General features: G+C 32.7%; 3 protein-coding genes across 3 annotated transcripts; all 3 read right to left on the minus strand.

Annotated features, from left to right (window-relative positions):
* Positions 1-410: 410 nt before the first annotated feature.
* LOC108222132 (uncharacterized) lies at positions 411-1,223 on the minus strand. The gene has a single exon (XM_017396038.2). It carries the CDS (start codon positions 1,029-1,031, stop codon positions 465-467), a length of 567 nt encoding a protein of 188 aa, XP_017251527.1. The 5' UTR covers positions 1,032-1,223; the 3' UTR covers positions 411-464.
* A 4,007-nt stretch (positions 1,224-5,230) lies between these two features.
* LOC108221239 (DUF724 domain-containing protein 7-like) lies at positions 5,231-10,741 on the minus strand. Its single transcript, XM_064093790.1, has 2 exons — positions 10,625-10,741; positions 5,231-6,244 (listed from the first exon to the last, which is right to left on the minus strand). The coding sequence occupies exons 1-2, from the start codon at positions 10,739-10,741 to the stop codon at positions 5,561-5,563; spliced, it is 801 nt and encodes a 266-aa protein (XP_063949860.1). The 3' UTR covers positions 5,231-5,560.
* Positions 10,742-10,888: 147 nt separating this feature from the next.
* On the minus strand, positions 10,889-14,302 carry LOC108221240 (uncharacterized). The gene is made up of 2 exons (XM_064093791.1): positions 13,763-14,302; positions 10,889-11,020 (listed from the first exon to the last, which is right to left on the minus strand). The coding sequence occupies exons 1-2, from the start codon at positions 14,300-14,302 to the stop codon at positions 10,889-10,891; spliced, it is 672 nt and encodes a 223-aa protein (XP_063949861.1).
* Positions 14,303-15,071: the final 769 nt, after the last annotated feature.

The raw sequence follows: 15,071 nt of genomic DNA on the forward strand, positions 1-15,071 counted from the left end.
GGTAGTTGGATCATGTTCTTTGACAACCGCGTGTTAGATAAGGGTTATCTAGGCGTTAGATCTATATTTCAAAGACCCAGATCTAATCTGAGATTTTAATGTATCCGCTATAAATAATCACGGATAGGGAAAACTATTTTCCGCGGTAAATAACCACGGATAGGGAGTTTTCCCTTCCGCGGAAAATAACCGCGGACACATTAAAAATCCAAAATTGGATCTGAACCCTTGAAATATAAATTCAACGGCCCCCGTATAGTGTGATAGATAACACTTATCTAACACGCGGTTGTTGTGAAACAGGACCCCAGGTAGTTTACACGTCACACCTGCCAACAAGTTGTGGCTGAGTGAAGCAAAAATTGGTAGCAAACATACAGTGTATAATTATAAGTGATAATGCCAGTGTATGAAGAAAAGAGGCAGAGATGAATGGAATATAATTATAAGTTAACAAGGCACAATCAAAAGCAAAGAATTACAACAGAGGAGGAAACCATAAAGCCATAAATGAAAATCAAGAAGCCAAAATACAAAGCCCAGTTCCTCTTAAACTTGCCAAAATAACTTTCCGGTGGTTCCTGATAATGTATCTCCACATCCTCCTCCTCCTCCTCGTTTCCCTCGCTTCTTCTCATCTTCAATTGCCTTAACCTCTCGGTGGCCAAGCCCAGAGTCAGCTTATGACACCTCCGCTGATACTTGAACCCATTGATACATCTCAGCGTCTGCGCCACCGCAACATAGAACATTAGATGAGACAGTGAGATGAGGCCGATGGGGATCCACACGTGGCGACAATGCAGGCGCGTGGATTGCACGAGGGCGACGAAGATTAAGGAGAGGAAGAGAAAGAAGAGCTGGAAGTGGTGGTGGAGTTGTTTCTTCTGGAGATCTACGGAGTGTTTCTTTTCTAAGGTTTTCTCGAAGTGGAGTTGGATGATGGTGTTGATTGCTTGGAGAAGGGAGTCTTTGGAGATGGAGTGGTGGTGGGTGTGTGAGTGTGTGGTCATTGTTTCATACTCCGCCATTGATTTATTACAACTACTTGATGTTGTGGACTTGTACTAGTACGCTTTCATCTGGTGGAGATGGAGTGGTTTGAGATGGGTCAATGTGTGGCACCAATATCGATGCACATGTCACATGCTCATGCTGGGTGTATTACTGTATTGTTTGTATGGCATGCTCCAAGAGCACTTCGTTTCTTTCCCAAATCATAAAATGCACACCAAATAAATTATATATATATATATATATATATATATATATATATATATATATATATATAAAATGTACACAATTGTACAGCGGACATTTACAGCCAACAAATCGTGACCGTTGGTTGGTTGAGATCGACGGTGCTGGGAGCGTACATCAGTGACTTAAAGTCACTGATACCGTGACTTAAAGTCACTGATGTACGCTACATAATCTTTTTTCCTGCTATACCCTTTCCGCATTAATAACATTCTTTCCGCATTAATAACATCAGTGATATAAAGTCACTGATGGTGCAGACTTTAATAATACCAGTGAGTTAAAGTCCCTGATGGTGTACACATAAATAGCATCATCGAATTAAAATCTGGATGATCCAACCGTACGGATGTGGAGATTTTTATATTTTGATGATATGAAAAAAAATTCATTAAAAAATAATTTTATTTGGAGTGAGATTTTATCAGTCAACTAGTGGTTTGATTTGTACTGCTAACTAGTGTTCTATCATGTATTGCTGCTTACATTTTTTTAAAAATATTTCTGGATGATCCAACCGTACGGATGTGGAGATTTATATATTTTGATGATATGAAAAAAATTTCATTAAAAACTAATTTTATTTGGAGTGAGATTTTATCAGTCAACTAGTGGTTTGACTTGTACTACTAACTAGTGTTCTATCATGTATTACTGCTTACATTTTTTAAAAAATATTTCTGGATGATCCAACCGTACGGATGTGGAGATTTATATATTTTTATGATATGAAAAAAATTTCATTAAAAACTAATTTTATTTGGAGTGAGATTTTATCAGTCAACTAATGGTTTGACTTGTACTGTTAACTAGTGTTCCATCATGTATTACTGCTTACATTTTTTAAAAAATATTTCTGGATGATCCAACCGTACGGATGTGGGGATTTATATATTTTGATGATATGAAAAAAGTTTCATTAAAAAATAATTTTATTTGGAGTGAGATTTTATCAGTCAACTAGTGGTTTTACTTGTACTACTAACTAGTGTTCTATCATGTATTACTGCATACATTTTTTAAAAAATATTTCTGGATGATCCAACCGTACGGATGTGGAGATTTATATATTTTGATGATATGGAAAAAATTTCATTAAAAACTAATTTTATTTGGAGTGAGATTTTATCAGTCAACTAGTGGTTTGACTTGTACTACTAACTAGTGTTCTATCATGTATTCCTACGTACATTTTTTAAAAAATATTTCTGGATGATCCAACCGTACGGATGTGGAGATTTATATATTTTTATGATATGAAAAAAGTTTCATTAAAAAATAATTTTATTTGGAGTGAGATTTTATCAGTCAACTAGTGGTTTGACTTGTACTACTAACTAGTGTTCTATCATGTATTACTACTTACATTTTTTAAAAAATATTTCTGGATGATCCAACTGTACGGATGTGGAGATTTATATATTTTTATGATATGAAAAAAGTTTCATTGAAAAATAATTTTATTTGGATGGAGAGTTTAGCAGTCAACTAGTGGTTTGACTTGTACTGCTAACTAGTGTTCTATCATGTATTACTGCTTACATTTTTTAAAAAATATTTCTCGATGATCCAACCGTACGGATGTGGAGATTTATATATTTTGATGATATGAAAAAAAATTCATTAAAAACTAATTTTATTTGGAGTGAGATTTTATCAGTCAACTAGTGGTTTGACTTGTACTACTAACTAGTGTTCTATCATGTATTACTACGTACATTTTTTAAAAAATATTTCTGGATGATCCAACCGTACGGATGTGGAGATTTATATATTTTTATGATATGAAAAAAGTTTCATTAAAAAATAATTTTATTTGGAGTGAGATTTTATCAGTCAACTAGTGCTTTGACTTGTACTGCTAACTAGTGTTATATCATGTATTATTTCTTACATTTTTAAAAAAATATTTCTGGATGATCAAACCGTACGGATGTGGGAATTTATATATTTTGATGATATGAAAAAAGTGACGTTAAAAAATAATTTTATTTGGATGGAGAGTTTATCAGTCAACTAGTGGTTTGACTTGTACTGCTAACTAGTGTCCTATCATGTATTACTGCTTATATTTTTTAAAAAATATTTCTGGATGATCCAACGGTACGGATGTGGAGATTTATATATTTTTATGATATGAAAAAAGTTTCATTAAAAAATAATCTTATTTGGATGGAGAGTTTATCAGTCAACTAGTGGTTTGACTTGTACTGCTAATTAGTGTTCTATCATGTATTACTACTTATATTTTTTTAAAAATATTTCTAGATGATCCAACTGTACGGATGTGGAGATTTATATATTTTTATGATATGAAAAAAGTTTCATTAAAAAATAATTTTATTTGGATGGAGAGTTTAACAGTTAACTAGTGGTTTGACTTTTACTGCTAACTAGTGTTCTATCATGTATTACTGCTTACATTTTTTTAAAAATATTTCTGGATGATCCAACCGTACGGATGTGGAGATTTATATATTTTGATTATATGAAAAAAAATTCATTAAAAACTAATTTTATTTGGCGTGAGATTTTATCAGTCAACTAGTGGTTTGACTTGTGCAGCTAACTAGTGTTCTATCATGTATTACTGCTTACATTTTTTTAAAAATATTTCTGGATGATCCAACCGTACGGATGTGGAGATTTATATATTTTGATGATATAAAAAAATTTCATTAAAAACTAATTTTATTTGGAGTGAGATTTTATCAGTCAACTAGTGGTTTGACTTGTACAGCTAACTAGTGTTCTATCATGTATTACTGCTTACATTTCTTAAAAAATATTTCCAGATGATCCAACCGTACGGATGTGGGAATTTATATATTTTGATGATATGAAAAAAATTTCATTAAAAACTAATTTTATTTGGAGTGAGATTTTATTAGTCAACTAGTGGTTTGACTTGTACTGCTAACTAGTGTTCTATCATGTATTACTGCATACATTTTTAAAAAAATATTTCTGGATGATCCAACCGTACGGATGTGGAGATTTATATATTTTTATGATATGAAAAAAGTTTCATTAAAAAATAATTTTATTTGGAGTGAGATTTTATCAGTCAACTAGTGGTTTGACTAGTACTGCTAACCAGTGTTATATCATGTATTACCACTTACATTTTTAAAAAAATATTTCTGGATGATCCAACCGTACGGATGTGGGAATTTATATATTGTGATGATATGAAAAAAGTGTCATTAAAAAATAATTTTATTTGGATGGAGAGTTTATTAGTCAACTAGTGGTTTGACTCGTACAGCTAACTAGTGTCCTATCATGTATTACTGTTTATATTTTTTAAAAAATATTTCTGGATGATCCAACTGTACGGACTACGGATATGGAGATTTATATATTTTTATGATATGAAAAAAGTTTCTTTAAAAAATAATTTTATTTGGATGGAGAGTTTAACAGTCAACTAGTGGTTTGACTTGTACTGCTAACTAGTGTTCTATCATGTATTACTGCTTACATTTTTTACAAAACATTTCTGGATGATCCAACCGTACGGATGTGGGGATTTATATATTTTGATGATATGAAAAAAATTTCATTAAAAACTAATTTTATTTGGAGTGAGATTTTATCAGTCAACTAGTGGTTTGACTTGTACTACTAACTAGTGTTCTATCATGTATTACTGCTTACATTTTTTAAAAAATATTTCTGGATGATCCAACCGTACGGATGTGGGGATTTATATATTTTGATGATATGAAAAAAATTTCATTAAAAACTAATTTTATTTGGAGTGAGATTTTATCAGTCAACTAGTGGTTTGACTTGTACTGCTAACTAGTGTTCTATCATGTATTACTGCTTACATTTTTTAAAAAATATTTCTGAATGATCCAACCGTACGGATGTGGAGATTTATATATTTTGATGATATGAAAAAAAATTCATTAAAAACTAATTTTATTTGGAGTGAGATTTTATCAGTCAACTAGTGGTTTGACTTGTACATATTTTTTTTGTAAACAAGGCACATTCTTAAATAACAGTACAGGCTTATAGTCTTTATCTACTGAAGTCACCACGACAAACTAAAAGATAAGGAAGAGATAAGCCAAGGATAAGAGCATACAATGAGAACCGGAAAAAAGAAAGAAAAAAAACACCAAGTGAGATCCGGAGCCCATAGGTCACTGGGAGAGACTAAAGTACCATATTAACCAGCTGTCATCATTTTGGATTTTCATCCTGTTTATGGAATGACACGTAGGTCTTATGAAATTCCATTTGAACTTGCCTACTTTCTACAAGTCACTAAAATAGTGAAATATCATCACACTTGCCAAGGGGTAGCTACCAGGGCAGTAAACTCAAGTTCAGCATTCCTGATGCTATCATTAAGGCCACTGACTTTTGATTTCAAATGAGCAATCGTTGAATATTGTTCTGCCTTTTTTGACAAAGCCAAGGCACACTCTTCTTGCAGCAAACGTATGCGATTCTGTATATCTTTAATGTTTAAGTCGATCATTGACTGATCATGGTCTATTTCCTCGATTTGATCGGTAGTTTCCTTTGCCTTGGCCACAAATCCTTCAACCTTGTCCTTGGCTGATAGCAACTGCAAGAAACGATCCCGTACCACATTGACCATAAACCCATCATTTTCCAGATCAAGAAGAGTTTCCAGAGCATCCTCTATAGTGTTTCTAGGGCAATCAGGTTGCAAGTTGGATGCCATTTTAAACACATTGGAGAAGTTAACCATTGAAGCTATTGCAGCACCTTCACGAGAACTCTCTCTTTGTGAGAACAAAGACTGAAAGTGTGGAGTCTGTGGCACCAGACGAAACGCCTCTTCACTTTCGAGGGAGTTCCACAGAGAGTAGTTGGTCTTAGCAAATGGCCAATTCTGATCATCACACTGAGAGGGTAGGACAACAATATCTTTACTAAAATTTGTAATACATTGCTTCTCAACATTCCTACCCTGTGAGACACTAGTGGCATCAGCAGTCTATCATATAACTAGTGTTCTATCATGTATTACTGCTTACATTTTTAAAAAAATATTTCTGGATGATCCAACCGTACGGATGTGGAGATTTATATATTTTGATGATATGAAAAAAATTTCATTAAAAACTAATTTTATTTGGAGTGAGATTTTATCAGTCAACTAGTGGTTTGACTTGTACATATAACTAGTGTTCTATCATGTATTACTGCTTACATTTTTAAAAAAATATTTCTAGATGATCCAACCGTACGGATGTGGAGATTTATATATTTTTATGATATGAAAAAAGTTTCATTTAAAAATAATTTTATTTGGATTGAGATTTTATCAGTCAACTAGTGGTTTGACTTGTACTACTAACTAGGGTTATATCATGTATTACTACTTACATTTTATAAAAAAATATTTCTGGATGATCCAACCGTACGGATGTGGGAACTTATATATTTTGATGATATGAAAAAAGTTTCATTAAAAAATAATTTTATTTGGATAGAGAGTTTATCAGTCAACTAGTGGTTTGACTTGTACTGCTAACTAGTGTTCTATCATGTATTACTGCTTATATTTTTTAAAAAATATTTCTGGATGATCCAACTGTACGGATGTGGAGATTTATATATTTTTATGATTTGAAAAAAGTTTCATTAAAAAATAATTTTATTTGGATGGAGAGTTTAACAGTTAACTAGTGGTTTGACTTTTACTGCTAACTAGTGTTCTATCATGTATTACTGCTTACATTTTTTTAAAAATATTTCTGGATGATCCAACCGTACGGATGTGGAGATTTATATATTTTGATTATATGAAAAAAATTTCATTAAAAACTAATTTTATTTGGAGTGAGATTTTATCAGTCAACTAGTGGTTTGACTTGTACAGCTAACTAGTGTTCTATCATGTATTACTGCTTACATTTTTTTAAAAGTATTTCTGGATGATCCAACCGTACGGATGTGGGAATTTATATATTTTGATGATATGAAAAAAATTTCATTAAAAACTAATTTTATTTGGAGTGAGATTTTATTAGTCAACTAGTGGTTTGACTTGTACTGCTAACTAGTGTTCTATCATGTATTACTGCTTACATTTTTTAAAAAATATTTCTAAATGATCCAACCGTACAGATGTTGAGATTTATATATTTTGATGATATGAAAAAAGTTTCATTAAAAAATAATTTTATTTGGAGTGAGATTTTATTAGTCAACTAGTGGTTTGACTTGTACTGCTAACTAGTGTTCTATCATGTATTACTGCTTACATTTTTTAAAAAATATTTCTAAATGATCCAACCGTACAGATGTTGAGATTTATATATTTTGATGATATGAAAAAAGTTTCATTAAAAAATAATTTTATTTGGATAGAGATTTTATCAGTCAACTAGTGGTTTGACTTGTACTGCTAACTAGTGGCTTAAGGTCACTGATATCCCAGAAAAACAACAGTGACTTGAAGTCACCGATATTCTTTACTTAGAAAAATTTTCGAACACGCTTGGACACTGATTTTCCAGAAAAACAATAGTGACTTAAAGTAACGGACGGTCTTTACTTAGATTTTTTTTCCATCCTTTCATATGTGGCTTAAGGTCACTTTTCATATGTGGCTTAAGGTCACTGATATTCCAGAAAAACAACAGTGACTTAAAGTAACGGATGGTCTTTACTTAGATTCCCCCCCTCTTGGTCCTGTGAGCTACTGGAAAGATTTCATCAGTGGCTTAAGGTGTCTAATATCCCAGAAAAACAACTTTTTTGTCCGTCACTTTGTGATCGAAAATTATATTTCATAAATTCAATAAAATTTATATATTGTATTTGAATAGGATATTACATAAAATTCAAATATGAAAAGTTGAATATTACATAAAATTCAAATATGAAAAGATGAATATTACATAAAATTTAAATATTACTAATTGAAAAGAGCTAAAATATTAGAGTATCCGATTGGTGTTTGTTTAAAGTTTGGTGTTTGAGATTGTGTTGCACAAAATGAAACTTCTGGATACAAATTGAACTATTGTATCAGTGACTTCAAGTCACTGATGTGTTATTTATTATATTTCCGTAGGTAGTTGGGAACTTTTATATTAGTGACTTGATGTCACTGATGTCGCATTAAATGATTTTGTCCTAGGTAGTTGGGGGTGTTGGTACGCTGGTGGTAGGTGTAAATTAAGAATTTTCTATCAGTGACTTGATGTCACTGATGTGGCATTAAAAGATTTTGTCCTGGTGTATATTAAGGGTAACATTAGTGATCTCATATCACTAAAGGTGTGAGGGACAATACAGTCAATTTAGCTTTTTCGCTGAACGTTAGTGACTTCCAGTCACTGATTAGTGACTTGAAGTCACTGACATATCTATTTAATACATTTTCCCCACATCCGGTAGATCAGGTCACTGATGTACTTCATTTAATGCAAACCATCAGTGACTTGAAGTCACTGATGGTGTACACCTACCTCCCCTATCCAATTGTGTACATGTAACCGCCCCCTATATATATATATATATATATATATATATATATATATATATATATATATATATATATACTCCCTCTGTCCCCCTGAGTAGTATACATTGGGGGACGGGGACGCGGCACGGACTTTAATGCTCCTGTAAAATGTAGTTGTATAATTTATTTTTAAAATTTTCTTTTTCTGAATTAAAATTTGGATGTTATATTTTTATTCAGAAAAAGAAAATCTAAAAAATAAGTTACAGAACTATGTTTTATAAGAGCATTGAAATGCGTGTCGAGCAGTTGAAAAGAAACGTATACAATTAAATGGGACAGAGGGAGTATGAGTTAAGTTCCATGTAGTCCACATATTTACTGTAGTACCGTAGACCACGTATGTTCTGCAACTATAGAATGGCATAAAAACATTGCAAAATGTATGAAACTTGTTATTTTGTGAAATACATTCTAGAAATATCACTATTTCATTAAAAGTATTGAAAATCATTTATGTTCGACAAGTAGAACACATATGTTCTGTAATATGTAAATATGTTCTGCAAACTTAACATGTTTTGCAGAATAATGTGTTTTTCACTATTTAACTTGTAGAATGTTTAGGATTGTCAAAATTTTTAACAAAATAATGATGTTTATAGAACATGATTTGCAAAATAACACATTTTGCAATGTTTTTATGCCATTTTATAGTTGCAGAACATACGTGGTCTACGGTACTACAGTAAATATGTGGACTACATGGAACTTTGTTCTATATATATATATATATAGGGATAGGATCAAATAAAAACTTTTTTAACTTACAAACTTTTATTCTCTCATCGTGTTAATCTTTAGTTATAAAAAGTATCCATGTTTAAAATTCTTGAAAAAACATCACAACTTTTAAAAAAAACGCATAAATAAATCGCACATTCAACACATTTGTAACTGGGGTTCAACATCGGGTGTAGAACACTAATTATCATTATGTTGAATATATCCTATAAAGATACTTAAACTATACTTCTGGGGTTTGGGTGGGGTTTACAAACATAAATATTAGTTATATAATACGTTTAACTTAGTTCTTACATTCAAAAATTAGTTTATGTACTTCTCCAACACAATTTTAATCGATGTTCAACAAAATATGTTAAAAAAATGTTGAATTCAAATTATATATGTGTTGAACGCAGAAAGTTTGTAAGTTTGTAAGTTTGTACCAGAACACACCCCTATATATATATATATATATATATGCCAACATTCCAGAGAGGGACTCCTTATATAGAGTTACATAGTGCGCCACTATAAATCATCAATTTTATTATAAATTCTGTTATAAAATACATATAAAACGTGATTCTAATATAAAATATATCTATTTTAAGTAATTTAACACTTAAAATTTGATGAAAAAGTATATTTTCGATATTGATCCTACAACAGAATAATTCTTGATGATTATTATTCTGTTATAGAATCATGTTGAGATATTGCATAATTTTAGATGATCTTTGGAATAAAAAAATTGTATAACTTCGTTTTCGGTTTAATAATCAAAATTTGCAATTATATTTCATAAAAAATATAATAGAATATATATTATGTGTATATTTATAATGGTGTACTACGTAACTCCATATAAGAGGGTATGCTATGGAGTGCTTCTATATATATATATATATATATATATATATATATATATATATATATATATATATATATATATATATATATATATATATATATATATATAAAGTCTTCCTCCAATAGAAACCTCTTTATTTTAAAAACTAAAAACCAAGCTGGAATATAACTAAATCCTAAAGCAAATATCACTAAATTCTTAAAAAACACAATCTCCACCTCCACCTTCACCAACCACACCTCCATCTTCACCAACCCCACCTTCACTTCTGCCACTGCCACCACCTCCGTCGTCGCCTCCTCCATAACCACCACCACCTCTATGCCGCCTGCCTCCTCCATCTCCACCACCTCCATTATTTATCTAACAACACCAATCTCCACTTCCATCTTCACCAGCCCCATCTTGGTGTTCAACCCCGTCCATACTTCTTTCTCCACCTCCACTCAGCTTTAAAACGCAGCGGAGCCGCCACTATTCCGGCAACGCTCCAACCCCCAACTTCAAGCCGCCTCCGCTACAATCATATTTCCTCCATCTCCACGTTCACCTCCACCATCGTCACCGCCATCTAAATCGAAAACTTGAACAGATCTGGAGATATTCTGGGTAGTTTTTGCAAGTTTCACTAATTCCTGCAACACTGATTACTAAATCCTAAAGAGAATATCACTAAATTATACTGAGAATATCACTAACTTGTATTGGTTTCTAGTTTTTATTTTAAGACTAGTAACTACAGGAGGAACATGTACAATACTCGTGCTATTGTTTTTTTTTCGTTTCGATTTTTTTGATAAAATTGAAAATTTTTAAAATGAACGATATTATGGGTTCAGTTCGGGTTATTGATCAGACATTTTTCTAAAAAAATGTGAAAATGGTGAGATGTAGATGAGGTGTTTGATGAAATGTGCACGAGAGAGAGAGAGAGAGAGAGAGAGAGAGAGAGAGAGAGAGAGAGAGAGAGAGAGAGAGAGAGAGAGAGAGAGAGAGAGAGAGAGAGAGAGCAGTGAAAATGGGTGTGAAAAAGTAAAAGATTAAAATCTTTTAACTGAGTATATATATGTGTGCACGCGAACTGCAAAAAGAAAACGTTAGTGGGACACGTGGCAGCCTCTTAACGGTAAAAAGAAGTGGTAGTGGGGTGGTAATTATTGCCTTTAGCGTGTGGAACGGTGAAACATAACAATTACCGAGGGAAATCAATTATAAGGCGTGTTATACTCCACTAGAGAATACAAATGGATTTTGTACCGTTAGGGAATTAATCTGATTTTTACTGAGACAAATATTCATTTAACAAATAAATTCCAAGGTCAATCAGAGATGGACTGAAGTCAGAATTTAAGTAAATATCAGAATTTAAGACAAACTCAGAGTATGTACACAAATTTTGTCTGAAGAGAGATGACATATCAGAAGTCTTAAAATAAGACGAATATTTATCCTCAGAGTTTACAAATATATTTCGAATTTAATCAAAAATCACTCGAAGCCTAAAAATTTGTTAATCACAGAAGTGGAGTGTTAAGTGTGTGAATTCATGAATCTAAATTTGCTACAAAGATTGACAAAATTCTCAAGATTTTTAGAAGGAACCAGATTATCAGAAAATTATTTAAACACTCCATTTGCAACAGAGCCTACTGGAGTAAGGATCAGAATTTAACATATGCTTCTCTTTATTGAATCACGGATAATCTTTAGAATCGAAACTTCTCAGGGTAAGTGAGTTATAACCATCATCAGATCAAATTCCTAATGCTCAGAGTATTTCTCTAGTAATCAGAGAATGTGAAAGGTCACCATGAAAAATATTGCTTTTCTGATGTATTTTGCTTAATACCTGCAATGCACTTGGATCTTCCCTGACACGGAGTATCTAAGATCTCAAAGGAGTACCTGAGTTTATTTTCTTTTCTTTTGCTATTTTCTTTGTTTTCTTTTCTTTTCGGAATAGAGAAAGCATAGTTTAGACGAATCCAGACTTAAGATTTAATGACTCTGTGCTCATAAAGGGAATAAAGAAAATTCTACAACTGATTACATATCTGAAATCTATGAAGTAAGGCAGTCTAAGTGTCAGATTAAGATCACGAGAATGTTAAAGAAATTTCAACATATGTAACTATACAAATATCAGACTATGGAGTTATTTATGACTCAATTCAGGAATTTGTAACAATTTCTTCACAGGAATGTCACTCAGCAGAGAAAAATCATGAAATCAGATTTTGTCTAGTCAGAGTATAATCATCGGAGTTTAACATATCAGAGCATAATTATCAGAGTTTAAATCAGAGAATAACAGAAGCAATTATAAAATATGCTTGTAACAGATAAGTAGTACTGATATGTTTTTAGATAGCTAAGCAGAGTTTAGAGAGGACCAGAGATCATCCCTAGTTCATTTACAAGTCTTGTGAATGTTGCTTTAGCCAAAGGTTTGGTGAAGATATCTGCCAACTGCTGATCTGTAGGGACAAAATGCAGTTCCACTATCACTTCCATCACATGTTCTCTGATGAAGTGATATCTGATGCTGATGTGCTTGGTCATTGAGTGTTGTACTGGATTTCCTGTCATGGCAATAGCTTTCAGGTTATCATAGTAAATAGGAATTTGAGTTAGAGTTAACCCATAATCCAGCAGCTGATTTTTCATCCATAAAATCTGAGCACAACAGCTTCCTGCAGCAATGTACTCTGCTTCTGCAGTGGATGTAGAGATAGATTTTTGTTTCTTACTGAACCAAGAAACTAATCTGCCTTCAAGAAATTGACAGCTTCCACTTGTGTTTTTCCTGTCTATTTTGCATCCTGCAAAATCTGCATCTGAGTAACCAATTAGTGTAAAGTCTGATTCTCTGAGATACCAGAGTCCCATCTCAACTGTACCCTTGAGATATTTGAAAATTCTTTTGACTGCTACTAGGTGTATTTCTCTTGGATCAGCTTGAAATCTTGCACATTGACAGGTAGCAAACGTGATATAAGGTCTACTTGCTGTTAGATATAGGAGTGAGCCTATCATACCTCTGTAGTTAGTAATATCCACTAATGCTCCAGTGTTTTTATCTAACTTGGTGGTTGTAGCCATGGGAGTGGTGGCAGCTAAACTGTCCTGCCTGCCAAATCTTTTTAGTAAGTTTATGGTATATTTAGACTGATTTATGAAAATACCATCATCAGTCTGTTTGACTTGAAGTCCCAGAAAATAACTCATTTCTCCCATCATGCTCATCTGATATCTAGACTGCATAAGCTTTAAAAATCTTTCACAGAGTTTAGAATTAGTAGATCCAAAGATGATATCATCCACATAAATTTGAACTAAAAGCAGGCCTTCGTATCACTCGAATTCAATCCCCTTACACTTCTCCCATTCCTCTTCTTTCTCACTTTCCCCTTACTCCCCTCATTCAGCAAATTCCGCTTTTTAACATACTCGTCAAAAGATCCAGTCTTTACCCCCTTTACACCACCTAAACCCCCAAATTCATCAATTCCATCACTAACTCTATCCAAAGATCCAATATTTACCCTCTTTTCATTCCCTAAACCCCTAAATTCATCGATTTCCTCATTAACCCTCTCATAAGGCCTAATACTATGAACAACCCCTTTCAGGAAAAATCGCGCAGAGAGGAACCCATCAACAGTCTTAAACAATTCAGGCCCATCTTTCTCAGACCACAGATCAAACCCACCAGGCTTCTGAAACCTATCAGCCAAGACTTGAACTTGTTCATCAGCACTAGCTGAGAACAACTTAGGTGCTTTCTCAACAACTTCCCAGGGTCTTTCGAGTTCCGAAACAGCAGCTTTCAACTCAGCCCTCTTCCTCAATTCATAAATTTGTCTCTCCCTAGCTAATCTTGCCTTATGGAGCTGTTTGGCTTTCTTGGCTTGCATTCTTTTCCATTGCCATTGACCCCATCTGGGAATGTTCTGGGCCCACCTCCCATTCGAATTAGTTTTGATGGTTTTGTGGTGGAAGTGAGAGAGAGGTGTGAGAATTTGGGGATGAGGGTAAAGAGTGTTTGGCCTGAAAGATAAGTAGATGATGAGATTGAAAGATTTTGAGGGGTTTGAAGGGGGAAAAACATTGACATTTTGGGATTTGCCAAACAGCCTCCTAAGCTTTAAAGATGATATAGAAGGGATGATAAATGATGAATGCTAAACACCGGCCTTCCGGGTTGTTCTTGATTTTCATCAACTTTGCAGTAAAAGAACAAAATTTAAAAAATTATAAATTACTACGAAAATAAGTAGGGGATGAAATGTAATATAATAATCGGGTTTTATCTCACTTTCACATATAAATGTTATTTTTTGTTCCCATTACAAAATTGATATTTTGGGTAAAATTCGAACTGCTCTCCCTGTAGCACAGATACAAACATGTGTAATACAAGTACATAATGCCAAGGTGTCGTTCATTCAAAGAAAAAAAAGGAAAGAAAAAGACAGAGGGTAACTTCAGCTTACTTATTTAGTTATTTTATAAGTGAAAAATAGTTTTATATTGTAAGCAAAAAAAGAAAAAAAAAAGGCAGAGGGTAACTTCAGCTTTCTTATTTTTATAAGTGAAAAAATAGTTTTATATTGTCAGTTTGTTAAATTTGCCAAAATTTATAATTTATTAGTCATAAAATTTTAATATAACAATACAATATTA

This window comes from Daucus carota, chromosome 5, assembly GCF_001625215.2.
Source record: "Daucus carota subsp. sativus chromosome 5, DH1 v3.0, whole genome shotgun sequence".
Lineage (NCBI taxonomy): Eukaryota > Viridiplantae > Streptophyta > Magnoliopsida > Apiales > Apiaceae > Daucus > Daucus carota.

Excerpts from the sequence above, each read along its gene's own strand:
- LOC108222132 (XM_017396038.2), bottom strand. The coding sequence starts at position 1,031 with ATGGCGGAGTATGAAACAATGACCACACACTCACACACCCACCACCAC.
- LOC108221239 (XM_064093790.1), bottom strand. The coding sequence starts at position 10,741 with ATGGAGGTGGTGGAGATGGAGGAGGCAGGCGGCATAGAGGTGGTGGTG. Across the intron at positions 6,245-10,624 it reads TGGGGTTGGTGAAGATGGAG|ACTGCTGATGCCACTAGTGT; the intron begins GTGTGGTTGGTG and ends GTTATATGATAG.
- LOC108221240 (XM_064093791.1), bottom strand. The coding sequence starts at position 14,302 with ATGCAAGCCAAGAAAGCCAAACAGCTCCATAAGGCAAGATTAGCTAGG. Across the intron at positions 11,021-13,762 it reads AGAAGAGGAATGGGAGAAGT|GAATTAGTGAAACTTGCAAA; the intron begins GTAAGGGGATTG and ends TCAGTGTTGCAG.